Below are 14,165 nucleotides of genomic sequence, written 5' to 3'. Positions count from 1 at the left end.
AGGTTGATAGGGTTGTTAAGGTGTACGGTGTGTTAGCTTTTATTGGTAGAAGGATTGAGTTTCGAAGCCATGAGGTCATGTTGCAACTGTACAAAACTCTGGTGCAGCCGCATTTGGAGTATTGCGTGCAGTTCTGGTCGCCGCATTATAGGAAGGATGTGGAAGCATTGGAAAGGGTACAGAGGGGATTTACCAGGATGTTGCCTGGTATGGAGGGAAGATCTTATGAGGAAAGGCTGAGGGACTTGAGGCTGTTTTTGTTAGAGAGAAGAAGGTTAAGAGGTGACTTAATTGAGGCATACAAGATGATCAGAGGATTGGATAGGGTGGACAGTGAGAGCCATTTTCCTCAGATGGTGATGTCTAGCACGAGGGGACATAGCTTTAAATTGAGGGGAGATAGATATAAGACAGATGTCAGAGGTAGGTTCTTTACTCGGAGAGTAGTAAGGGTGTGGAATGCCCTGCCTGCAACAGTAGTGGCCTCGCCAACACTAAGGGTATTCAAATGGTCATTGGATAAACATATGGATGATAATGGAATAGTGTAGATGGGCTTTAGTGGTTTCACAGGTCGGCGCAACTTCGTGGGCCGAAGGGCCTGTACTGCGCTGCAATGTTCTATAAACCTGGATGTTGTTCAGGCCTTGCTGCATTTGGACATGGGCTGTTTCATTATCTGAGGAGTTGCGAATGGTGCTGAACATTGTACAGTCATCAGTGAATATCTCCACTTTGCACCTTATGATGGATGGAAGGTCATTCATGCACTGTAGCAATGAGGATCGACAATTGACCTTGGAGAAAAGAAGGCTGCGAGGAGACATTATAGAGTTATTCAGTGGGTATGGACAGGATCAATAGTGAGTAACTGTGTTTCTACTCGAGAGCATCAAGAACTAGAGGACAGATTCAAAATAATTGGAAAAAGGACTAAACATGATGTGAGGAAAAGACTGTTCACCCAGAGGGTGATGGGAGTCTCGAGCGAATCTCCTGAGGGTGATGGAGGCAGGTTTGACCAAAGTATTGAAAGTGGAATTGGATTGTTTTCCGCAAAAGAATATGCAATGTTATGCGGATAAAGCAGGCGAGTGGGCCTAGGTAGAATGCTCTTTCAGAGAGTAAGCGCAGACTCAATTGGCCGAATGGCCTCCTGTAGTGAAGCAACTGAAGATAGTTGGGCCTAGGACACTATCCTGAGGAACTCCTGCAGTGATGTCCCAGTACTGAGATGATTGACCTCTGACCACCACAACCACCTTGTTTGTGCCGGGTATGACTCCAACCAGCGGAGAGTTTCCCCCCCTGATTCCCATTGACTCCAGTTTAGACTCCTTGATGCCATACTCGGTCAAATGCTGCCTTGATGTCAAGGGCAGTCACTCTCACCTCACCTCTGGCATTCAGCTCTATTGTCCATGTTTGAACCAAGGCTGTAATGAGGTCAGGAGCTGAGTGACCCTGGTGGAACCCAAACTGAGCATCCGTGAGTAGGTTATTGCCGAGTAATTGCTGCTTGATAGCACTGTCAATGACTCCTTCCATCACTTTATTGATGAGCGAGAGTAGGACAATGGGGTAGTTATTGGCCAGGTTGTATTTGCTCTGGTTTGTGTACAGGACACACCTGGGCAACTTTCTACATTGCTGGGTAGATGCCAGTGTTGTATCTGTACTGGAACAGCTTGGCTAGGGGTGTGGAAAATTCTGAACAAGCTTTCAGTACTGTTACCAGAATAATGTCAGGACTCATAGCTTTTGCATATCCAGTGCCTTCAGCTATTTTTTTTTTTTTTAATTTAGAGTACCCAATTATTTTTCTTTTCCAATTAAGGCGCAATTTAGCGTGGCCAATCCACCTTCCCAGCAGATCTTTGGGTTGTAGGGGTGAAGCCCACGCAGACACGGGGAGAATGTGCAAACTCCACACAGACAGTGACCCAGGGCCGGGATTCAAACCCGGGTCCTCGGCGCCGCAGTCCCAGTGCTAACCACTGCGCCACATGCCGCCCCCAGCTATTTCTTACATCACGTGGAATGGATTGAATTGACTGGCATCTGTGATGCTGGGACCTTCAGAGGCGACCGAGATGGATCATCCACTTGGCACTTGTGGCTAAAGATTGTTGCAAATATTTCAGTCTTATCTTTTGGATGTGCTGGGCTCCCCATTCCATTCCTATTGAGGATGGGATATTTGTGCAACCTCCTCCTCCAGTGAGTTGTTTAATTGTTCACCACCATTTATAATTGAATGTGGCAGGACTGCAAAGCTTAGATCTGATCCATTAGTTGTGGGGTCGCTTAGCTCTGCCTATCACTTGCTGCTTCACCAGGTTGGCACCTCATTTTTCAGTATACTTGGTGCTGCTCCTGGCGTGCTCTCCTGCACTCTTCATTGAACCAGGGTTGATCCCCTGGCTTGGTGGTAATGGCAGAGTGAGGGATATGCCAGACCTATGAGGTTGCAGATTGTGGTTCAATACAATTTTGCTGCTGATAGCCCACAGCCCCTCATGGATGTTCAGTCTAGATCCCTATTGCCACAGTGGTAGTGCCACACAGCATGATGGTGGATATCCTCAATATGAAGACGGGACTTCGTTTCCACAAGGACTGTGCGGTGGTCACTCCTACCAATACTGTCACGGACAGATGCAGCTGCGGCAGGCAGGTTGGTACGGTTGATATAAAGTGTGTTTTTACCTCTTGGTTCCCTCACTACCTGACGCTGACCAGGCCTAGCAGCAATGCCCTTTAGGACTCAGCCAGCTCACTCTGTAGTGGTGCTGCTGACCCATTCTTGGTGATGGGCAGAGTACATTCCACATCCTTGCCACCCTCGGTGCCTCGACCAAGTGGTATTCAACATGGCGGATGCCAGATTCATCCGCTAAGTGGTGGTGGATTGGGCGAGGTGCACGGTATGTGTGATCAGGAGGTTTCCTTGCCCATGTTTGACCTGATAATGTGAGACTCCGTGGGGTCCAGAGTCGATGTTGACGACTCCCAAGGCAACTCCCTCCTGACTATATACCACTGTGCAACCCGCCACCTCTGCTGGGTCTGTCCTGCCAGTGAGACAGGACATCCCCAGGGTTGGTGTCTGGGACATTGTATGGTATGATTCTGAGAGTATGACTGTCAGGCTGTTGCCCAACTAGTCTGTGGGACAGCTCTCTCAGTTTTGGTACTAGCCCCCAGATTTTTTAAAGGATGACTTTACAGGGTTAATAGGGCTGAGTTAGACCATAAGACATAGGAGCGGAAGTAAGGCCATTCGGCCCATCGAGTCCACTCTACCATTCAATCATGGCTGATTTCAACTCCATTTACCCGCTCTCTCTCCATAGCCCTTAATTCCTCGAGAAATCAAGAATTTATCAACTTCTGTCTTAAAGACACTCAACGTCCCGGCCTCCACCGCCCTCTGTGGCAATGAATTACACAGACCCACCACTCTCTGGCTGAAGAAATTTCTCCTCATCTCTGTTCTAATGTGACTCCCTTTTATTCTAAGGCTGTGCCCCCGGGTCCTAGTCTCCCTGCTAATGGAAACAACTTCCCTACATTCACCCTATCTAAGCCATTCATTACCTTGTAAGTTTCTATTAGATCTCCCATCAACCTCCTAAACTCCAATGAATATAATCCCAGGATCCTCAGACGTTCATCGTATGTTAGGCCTACCATTCCTGGGATCATCCGTGTGAATCTCCACTGAACCCGCTCCAGTGCCAGTATGTCCTTCCTGAGGTGTGGGGCCCAAAATTGTTCACAGTATTCTAAATGGGGCCTTCTAGATTGAAGTCTTGTGGCATCTCTGCACTCAGTAAATCTGAGCTAACCCCAGGGTTCAGGCAGTGCAAACCCAACACCTGCCAGAGGGACATTTCCACCTTGGTTGATTCAAGCAAATATAAACTCGGAATGCATCATTTGCTGGCTGATAAAATCCTTTGGAAAGGACCTCGACTCTGACATTTTGGACGTTAGTACATGTCAGAACACTTTTATAGTTAAATAACTAACAGTAGTTGAGGAGATACAGCCAGCAACTTACAGAGCGAGCTGATGTTTCATGTCGGTCACACAACCTGAAATGATGACTCTAGTTTCTCTCCCCACAGATGTTGCCAAACCTGTGTTTTTGCAGCATTTTCAGTTTTTATCTGCAGCTTTTTTTTTTTGCTTCTGATCTAAGCTGAGCTCGTTGTGCCACGCCCAACAAGGGGACTGCACTTGTTACAATGTGGAAGTTTGCGAGATTGGCATCTAAATTAAACATGCTATAGGCCTGTAGCACGGTCATGTTTAATTTGCGATCAGTGAATTCTGATCTGAAGCGAGGTTACAAGCAATCAAAAGACCCTTAATATGAAATCTGTTTCACTTTCTACCAGTGAGATTTTAGAGAGTTACTAGTTGAGAACTTTATATCCAGTGATCATACAGGTGCTGATACTAGATTGAACTTAACCTTTCAAGGCTGATAACAACAGGATACATGAGAAGTGGTAAACTTCTCTTGTATATAATAATGGCTAAAAGACGATGTGAATCCGACATTCAATTTCCTGTTCTGTTATTGCCAGATGAATTCTATCCTTGAGCCTGGCAGGAAGCCGGGCTGTCTATACAATTAGAACAATGTTAAAATAGCAGCCTGACATAATGTTTAGTTCTTGTTCTGTCTAGCAATTACTGTGGATCTTGACGAATGAAGGCCTGCTTTACTCTCACAGGGTGCTCTTGAAGAAATCGGGATGCAGAACACCCAGGATAGAGCTGGAAGAAATGGGACCATCCTTCAATTTTGTACTCCGGAGGACACATTTGGCATCTGATGACCTCTACAAAAAGTCTCTTAAACAGCCAAAGGCTCTTAAGGTGAGACACATAAACCGACACACTTAGTTAAGGTTCGAGGATAGTATTGAATTTTGGTGCATGTTTTTGTTTAAGCCTCGCAGCCATTGAGGAAGTTGAATGGAATGTTGGATATTTGGACATTTAAAAAGAAATAAATTGAGTACACAATTCATTTTCCAATTAAGGGGCAATTTAGCTTGGCCAATCCACCTACCCTGCGAAACCCACGCAAACAAGGGGAGAATTTGCAAACGCCACACGGACAGTGGCCCAGAGCCAGGATCGAACCTGGGACCTCAGCGCCACGAGGCTGCAATGCTACCCACTGCGCCACCGTGCTGCCCCTGATATTTGGACATTTTTAAGCATGGCAGTTTGCTGTTCATCTCTGCAAGGATTTATATGGTCTGCTCAGTGGCACGTCATGCTACCGTAATCAGATTCTTTGATCTGATTGCTGAAAGGAACACCTGTAATACCAGCACTCTCGGGAATAACATTTTTCACGTGGGTGATCCGAAGAGATGTGAAAGGCTAAATGTTTCTAGGAGGTACCCAGCAAAAACTTGATAGAACCTCAATGCAGATAATTTTCTTTGGTGTGGGCATTGTAGCCTAGTTTATAGTCCTGGGCCAATCATCCAGAGGTTGAGAGTTGCAGCTCCAACAACGCACGTGAAGCTCAACACCACCCAGAACAAAGCAGCCTGCTTGATTGGCACCCCATCCACAAACTCCAGGAACGTAACCAAGATACCTCCCAAACCCAGGACCGTGACCATCTAGAAGGGCAAGGACAGCAATCACAATCCTGTAATTTGCTCCCCAACAGCACAGTGGATGCACCTCCACCACAGTGACTGCAGTGGTTCAAGAAGGCAGCTCATCACCACCTTGTCGAGGGCAATTCGAGATGGGCAATAAATGCTGGCCTAACCAACCCATGAAAGAATTTGTTTTTTAAAATCCCAACGTGGCTTATTAAGAAATTGAATTTAGAGGGCGGCATGTGGCGCAGTGGATAGCACTGGGACTGTGGCGCTGAGGACCCGGGTTCGAATCCTGGCCCTGCGTCACTGTCCTTGTGGAGTTTGCACATTCTCCCCATGTTTGCGTGGGTTTCACCACCGCAACCCAAAGGTGTGCAGGTTAGGTGGATTGGCCAAGCTAAATTGCCCCTTAATTGGAGAAAAAATAATTGGGTACTCTTTATTTAAAAAATTTTAAACATTTTTTTAAAATTGAATTTAGTAAATCTACTTTGGACTGGCACCAGGTAATGTCGTTAAAAACCCAACAAGTTCACTAGTATACCTGAACAAAGAACAATACAGCACAGGAACAGGCCCTTCGGCCCGCCAAGCCTGCACCGAGCACGTGTCCTATCTAGACCAATCGCCTGTGTCCTTCTGTATCCTGTCTGTTCATGTGCCTATCCAGATAAGTCTTAACGGTCGCTAACAAATCTGTCTCAACCTGGCAGATTGGTTAGTGACTTATCTGAAGGAGCAGGGCCAGCCACCCTACCCACTCTGCTGTGCGAGTGACTCCATTCCCACATCGGATGGTTGAGTCTTAATGCTCTACGTGGATGGTCAATAAGTACGACCTTGTCACTGTCTCCCACATGCCAAGAACATGTAAAACTATATATATATATTTTTTTAAATAGGCTGTTTTTTTTGATGGATTGGGGAATAATGTTGGACGAGGAAGGGCACGGGTGGAAATCACTTGACATTGAGAGACCAGGAGAGAATTTCACAGTGGGGATGGCGGTATCTTCCATTTCAACTCACTGAGGAATGTATACTTGGCTACCACCAGGGGGTGGCAGAGTGCAATGTTGTGGCGTTGGAGATCATTGGCGACAACTTCCACTTGGGTATATGAAGCAAAGAAGTAAACTCAAGATACTATCTTTGCTCAACAAAAGTCTTTCAAGTTCAAGCTCTTCGAAAAAATGAGCTAAATTAGCAAAGAAAGACTTGCATTTGTATAGCACCATTCATGGCCACAGGATGTCTTGATGTGCTTTACAGCTAACAGTACTTTTGAGAAACAGCCACTGTTGTAGAAACAGAAAATAGGAGTTGAAAGACGCTATTCGGCCCTTCGAGCCTGCTCCGCCATTCATTGTGATCATGGCTGATCATCCGACTCAATAGCCTAATCCTGCCTCTCCACCATATCCTTTGATCCCTCCTCCCCTTAATGTTGGAACATGGGCAGCACGGTAGCGCAGTGGGTAGCACAGTTGCTTTACAGCTCCAGGGTCCCAGGTTCGATACCCAGGTGACTGCGTGGAGTCTGCACGTTCTCCCCGTCTCTGCATTGCTTTCCTCCGGGTGCTCCAATTTCCTCCCACAGTCCAAAGCTGTGCCTGTTAGATGGATTGACCATGATAAAATTGCCCCTTGTGTTCAGGGATGTGCAGGTTGGGTGAGGTTGCCAGGGTGGGGACTGGGCCTACACGAGTTGCTCTTTGAGGGTCGAGTGCAGACTTGAAGGGCTGAATGGCCTGCTCCACGTTAGGGATTCTGTGATTTATAATTGAGTTGAAAGGTCTAATTAGCATTTCCTGTTCATTTAAGGCTCGAAATCTTAAATTTTTTTCCTTTCTCCAAATGTTTCCATTGCAGGTAACTGTTGGCCACAGTTTAGATTTTGTTTACTCCTGACCTGAATGAGACTTTTTTGCATTTATTTTTTTGCAATAATGTTTTTGACCTCTTGTTTCAGGCAAAGAAGAAGAAGAATATTTCCCAAGATGTGTTTGGAACAACATACGGACGAATCCACATGGAGAAGCAAGACCTCGGCAAACTGCAGACGAGAAAAATGAAAGGACTGAAGAGGAGGAAAGGAGAGATCAAGGTTGTTTCTGATGAGGCAGAGAGCAGTCCCAAGAAGGCAAAAGAACAGTAACGGGAGTGCTGGCACAAGTGAGGAGTCTGAGAAACCACCACAGCTCTCACATGATGAAAGCAACTGAACTTCCAGCACCAGCAAGCACAGACCAAATACACGCTGCAATGTAATCTGACAGACTTCTTAGAACAGTCATGGTTTTGATGCAAATGGTTATGTTTTTTATTGTTACACAATAGTGATGTTTACAATATCTGTTGGGAGAGTTACATGTCACATTTCCACAAGCTGGCCTTGCCCATATGATTTGGAAGCTGTACTGTTTGAGAAATCTGCCCTTGTATAGTTGTTTGACGCACTGAGGTCAGCAATATTGCTGGATGAAATGTAGTTTCAAACTGCGTTCATGCTTGCATTGGAGTGGTAAGTACCGAATTACTGTTAAATAGTCAAGAGAAGTAAATATTGAGCAAAATAAATTCAATTTGGAAGAAATGTAAAGTTCTCAACAGCATAATCGCATGTCAGAACTTCTCAATAAAATTATTTTTTCGATTTTGGAATACAAAGTGCTGGTTGGTAGTTTCGTTGCTTTCAGTAGCACGTGAATCCATCGGTGTCCTTGGGTTCGGGGCTACACCGTGAGCTTCGCACCTGATTTATTCACCAAAATTCTAGTACTCCGTATTTTGCTTTCTGTCCATGGAAAGCCTGTCTGGCTCCAGGTAGCACATCACCTTCTGAACTCTGAAATTAAAATGAGATTCATAAATGGAGATTCGAATTCGCAATAACAGGAAACTTAATATTATGCAGAATGCAAATTGAGCATGGCTAAAATATCCATGCATTATTTTTTTTTAAGTAGAATTTGATTGCACCATAGAACAATCGCGCAATTGCACATCCATTACCTGTTTCCAATTTCCAATTTCCTCAGTGGGAGAATGATTACAGGATCCTGATTATCAGAAGCCACACAACGTACCTTCTACAGAGAAAATACTTTGGATTCTTTGGTTATGTAGCATAACACTTGACAGCTTTATATCTGAAATTGATTTTCTGTTGACTTGAAGCTAATGCCTCCTCCTGCCCTCCCAGTGAACTTGAGGAATTGCTGAAATTTGGCATCAGTGATCTGACAGTGGCAGCTATGTGACCATTTTACTAGGTTTTTTAAATACCTCCTGTAATTTGTTGCGGCACATTTCCCAAAAGGGCCACAGACAACTGTTGTCAGCCCTCCTTGAGTAATAAACTTGTTTTGAATATTATGCAAGTAGAGTTTCAACTTTAAACAGAAGTTGTGATATTGGTATTCTATGTGAAGTCCAGAGCAAATTTATTTGAAGGATCTCTCTCTCACTCTCTCTCCATTCTTTCTTTCTGGTGGCCTGGCTGCCTGCTGTTTTCTTCGGATTTGTCTTGCCTTTGTTTTACAGTCTCCTAAAACAGAAAATCAGTTACTTTTTCAAGGTACAATTATGATGAGAGGGAACACTGTACACAAGGATATTTCTGACCTTCTAAACTGAGGTGGAGTTACTCCTACTATGTATTATGTTACGATCCCAGCTGATGTGACTGCTGGACAAGTCAGATCCCAGCGTGAAACCTGGCTTCATAGAACAAAGAACATACAGTGCAGAAGGAGGCCATTCAGCCCATCGAGTCTGCACCGACCCACTTAAGCCCTCACTTCCACCCAATCCCCGTACCTGTAACCCAATAACCCCATCTAACATTTCTTTAGAAACTTTGACAGTAAATTCCTGAAAAATTCACAGGAGTCTGCTGATTATAAGGGGCTGGTTTAGCACAGGGCTAGTTAGCTGGCTTTTAAAGCAGGTCAGCACGGTTCAATTCCCGTACCAGCCTCCCCGAACAGGTGCCGGAAATGTGGTGACTAGGGGATTTTCACAGTAACTTCATTTGAAGCCTACTTGTGACGAGCGATTTTCATGAAGGATATCAAATAAAAATGGAACTATATTCCACCAGACGATAAGGTTGAAACAATTTCGATATAAATAAAAGAAAATGATTCAAATATTCACACTTCCTTCGCCCCTCCCCCAGCTATATCTTTACAGATATGTACAAATTCTGAAAGATAAAACAATTTACCATATCTACCTTGTATTCCAATATTCAGGCGCGTATGCAGTACATGTGAACCAACTGACAAACGGTGGTCAGACAAACCACACTTCAAAGTAAATGACAGAAGCGCCCAAAGCAGATTATATGGATTTCCCAACAATCCACCCAGACACTTGTTACACCATGACCAACCAGTCTCACTAAAATTCTATCTTTGTCCTGAAGGTTTCCAATCTCCATGTTTCAAAAGCCTGCCTTGGGATTGTCTCCAAACTTTGCTCCCAAACGGACAATTTCAACAAGGGTCTGCTTTTGGGGTTGTGATTGCCTTCTGAGATTCCTTTTCTCTTGATCTCGGAGTATATTCAAGCTTCACCTCCCAAGCACATGTCCAGATCATTGGCCTTGCCAAGCAGAACACCACTGCCCTAAAAGGGTACCTCTCCCTTGTGGCCTGCAGCAAGGACTCCCCAACCTTTGACTGCCATCTTGGTTCTTCTGGTCTTTTCTCAAGTCCACTTTGCTTCAAGAGTGCTCCTTGCAGCTCTTTCCTTAGCTTCAAGCCTTTTTCTCTGCTCCTGTCATTTATTTTGCCTTCATATAATCATCGAATTTACAGTGCAGAAGAAGGCCATTCGGCTGTTGAGTCTGCACCGGCCCTTTGAAAGAGCACCCTACCCAAGCCCACGCCTCCACCCTATCCCAGTAACCCCATCACTAAGGACGATTTTGGACACTTTAAGGGCAATTTAGCATAGCCAATCCACCTAACCCGCACATCTTTGGACTGTGGGAGGAAACCGGATCATCTGGAGGAAACACGCACACAAGGGAAGAACGTGAAGACTCCGCACAGTGATCCAAGCCGGGAATCGAACCTGGGACCCTGGAGCTGTGAAGCAATTGTGCTAACCACTTCAAGGGATATCTCTCTCGTCCCTGCCAGGGACTTTCTTCTGGGACCTCTTTTGTCCTACTCCCTGGTTTCAGACCTTTTTCTTGGTGAGGGACCTTTTTTTTCCCTGTCCCCTTCCCCATGTCCTGCTCCTTGGTCACCTGACCAGTTTCATGCCGTTTGATGACTTCTGTGCAGGGCTGGTTCCCGGCTTAGGGAATGTAAACGCACTCCGCACGTTCAGCCATCCCCAGCCGGCACATGTGCAGGAGACCCGAGAATCTCTGGGAAATATAGTTCCCAAACTGTGACTTTAAATCAAGGGCAGCATTTGCGTTTTGGATTTCATCACAATTAATAGAAAGAAATTGCACATCCAGAACTGACATTCTGACCGAGTTTCTCCCCAGAATACAAGGAAGCCTGATGTATTCAAGCCAAGGCAGCACTTTATGGTACTTAACGAAAACGGAGCAGTCCAGAATAAATGTGAGCTGCAGATCAAAGGCCTTCATGTCATGCACAGGGTCAACAAAAAGCATTGTATCCAACAAGGTGGCATTTTGCAAGGAGAAAATGGGGGAAGTGTCTTGAGATCATTTCCTTATTTCAGTGTTACATTAGTTAGTCATACAGCACAGAAACAGGCCCTTCGGCCCACCATATCTATGCAGACCATCAAATACCAATCTATACTAATCCCATTTACCAGCACTTGGTCCATAGCCTACTCTGATGTGGCAATTTAAATCCAGATGCTTCTTAAATGTTGTGAGAGTACCTGCCTCCATCGCCCACTCGGGCAGCAAATTTGCATATTTCCACCACCCTCTGGGTGAAAAAATGTTTCTCCAGGTCCCCTCTAAACCACTTACTGCTCACCTTAAACTTCTGGTCTTTGACACCTCTGCCATGGGGAAAAGATTCTTATGATCTACCCTATCTATGCCCCTTGTAATTTGGTATACATCTTTCAGATACCCCCCACAGGCTCCTCTGCTCCAGGGAAAACAAATCCAGTCTCCTCATTCCTTTCCATCCCTGGCAACATCCTGGTGAATCTCCTCTGCACCCCCTCCAGTGCGATCACGTGCTTCTGATCGTGTACCGAACAGAACTGGACAGGATATTCCATCTGTGGCCTAACCAATGTTTATAAAGTTGTACCAACACCTCCCTTCTATGTCCCGGTTAATGAAGGCAAGCATTCCGTATGCCTTCTTCACCCTATCTACCTGTGCTGCCCCCTTCAGGGATCCGTGGACTTGTACACCAAGGTCCCTTTGTTCCTCAATACTCCCTCGGGACCTACGTTCATTGTGTATATCCTACCCTTATTGGACTTCCCAAAATACATAACCTAAATTCTAGAGGATTATGAAATCTGAGAAATGGGCCATGATGGTGTGGGGTGGGGTTTAGATTTTCTGCTGAGTATATTTTCAGAGGCATAGGACACCTACCTGCCTTGGAGCTTTCTCCAGCTGTAATTCTGGTCCTGAGGTTATTTGCATACGGTATGTGGACTCCTGTCCTTCATTGCCCCAGACTGGACGCAGAGAGATTGTCTGTAGTTTGGTCTTGGAGCCCAGGTGGTGTGCAAGCCACCAAACTGCTGGTGATATTTTGTTTTGAGCTTTGAATATTTCCCGTTGCTGGTGCAGCTGTGGAGGATACTAGCACTAATGTTCTGCTGATTCTTCCTCTTTTAAACAGTAGATTCTGTGCTCTGGCAACACCCAGCTCCAGTGTGTCCAGCATTCAATTTGGCAAATGGTGGGGCAAGTCAGCACAAACTCCTTGTATTAATTGGCGGCACGGGGTAGGACAGTGGTTAGCACTGTTGCTTCACAGTATCAGGGTCCCAGGTTCGATTCCTGGCTTGGGTCACTGTGCGGAGTCTGCACATTCTCCCGGTGTCTGCGTGGGTTTCCTCCGGGTGCTCCAGTTTCCTCCCACAAGTCCCGAAAGACGTGCTTGTTCAGTGAATTGGACATTCTGAATTCTCCCTCTGTGTACCCGAACAGGCGCCGGAATGTGGCGACTAGGGGCTTTTCACAGTAACGTCATGAGCATACTTGTAACACTAATAAAGATTATTATTGTGAAACGGTGAGCCAGGGAGAGGAATGGTGAAAAATTCCCTGGTACGTTTTTACTCCGCCCCTGCATGAACCTCAAGACTGCCAAAACAAACATTTGGTTGTGATGGAATATCTAGTCCCGACAAAATGTAAAATGTTTACTTCAGGCCCTCGAGCCCTTGTAATTTGGAGAAGCAAACGGCTGGTTCCAGGCACTAATTTATTTTCACTGGGTTTTTATGTTTCTGAGACTTCCTGAAGACTCGGATCTTCAAAAGGATTTGTCTAGTTCCTGAGTCAAGTCATACACTGAGCTTTTAGGGTGATTCATTCATTTATTTTATCTGAGCAATAATTCCCTGGCTGGCTTCTGCGTCTAAATCAGTTCAAAGTGACAGCAGAATCTGCCCCTGGAATTCTTCATAGAATTTACAGTGCAGAAGGAGGCCATTCGGCCCATCGAGTCTGCACTGGCTCTTGGAAAGAGCGCCCTACCCAAGTTCAACACCTCCACCCTATCCCCATAACCCAGTAACCCCACCCAACACTAAGGGCAATTTTGGACACTAAGGGCAATTTATCATGGCCAATCCACCTAACCTGCACATCTTTGCTCCTATAACTTCACACATCTGCTCTCGATTGTTGTTTTTGTGGGCTCGTTTATTTGATCAGGGCGAGAAGCTAGTTATTTGTAAAAGTTTTTTTAAAAATAAATTTTATTCAAATTTTCACAATATCAACAACAAAATGCAGAAAGAAAAGAACCCCCCCCCCCCCCCCCCCCAGCATATACATAAATAATAAATGAACATCATTCATCAACACAAAGGCAAATATACACACGCCCACTGCTGACCATCTTCTAACGCTCTGTCAGGAAGTCTAGGAACGGTTGCCACTGCCTGAAGAACCCTTACACCAATCCTCTTAAGGCAAATTTCACCCTCCAATTTAATAAACCCCGCCATATCGCTGATCCAAGATTCCACGCTTGGGGGCCTCCGCCGGGCTACCAGGGACGCAAAGGCCAGAATACCGGCCTCTTTCGCCTCCTGCACTCCCGACTCCTCTGCCACCCCAAATATTGCGAGCCCCCAGCCCGACTTGACCCTGAAACCTACCACCCTCGACACCGTCCTCGCTACGCCCTTCCAAAAGTCCTCCAGCGCTGGGCACGCCCAGAACATGTGGGTGTGGTTTGCTGGGCTCCCTGAGCACCTAACACACCTGTCCTCGCACCCAAAGAACCGGCTTATCCTTGCCCCAGTCATGTGAGCCTTATGCAGCACCTTAAATTGTATGAGGCTGAGCCTCGCACAAGAGGAGGAAGA

General features: G+C 45.7%; 1 protein-coding gene across 1 annotated transcript in view; it reads left to right on the top strand.

The window, feature by feature from the left end:
* LOC140411048 (ribosome production factor 2 homolog) overlaps nucleotides 1-8,315 on the top strand; it is a 47,664-nt gene extending 39,349 nt beyond the window's left edge. Inside the window, exons 9-10 of the mRNA XM_072500034.1 lie at nucleotides 4,749-4,893; nucleotides 7,618-8,315. Of these exons, the coding sequence (XP_072356135.1) occupies nucleotides 4,749-4,893; nucleotides 7,618-7,803 (331 nt within the window). The 3' untranslated portion in view covers nucleotides 7,804-8,315. The remainder of the gene's footprint in view (nucleotides 1-4,748; nucleotides 4,894-7,617) is intronic.
* The last annotated feature ends 5,850 nt before the right edge of the window (nucleotides 8,316-14,165 follow it).

The sequence above is a fragment of the Scyliorhinus torazame genome, chromosome 4, assembly GCF_047496885.1.
Source record: "Scyliorhinus torazame isolate Kashiwa2021f chromosome 4, sScyTor2.1, whole genome shotgun sequence".
Taxonomy (NCBI): domain Eukaryota; kingdom Metazoa; phylum Chordata; class Chondrichthyes; order Carcharhiniformes; family Scyliorhinidae; genus Scyliorhinus; species Scyliorhinus torazame.
The sequence above is the reverse complement of the archived record's forward strand: the minus strand, read 5'-3'. Positions and strand labels throughout refer to the sequence as shown.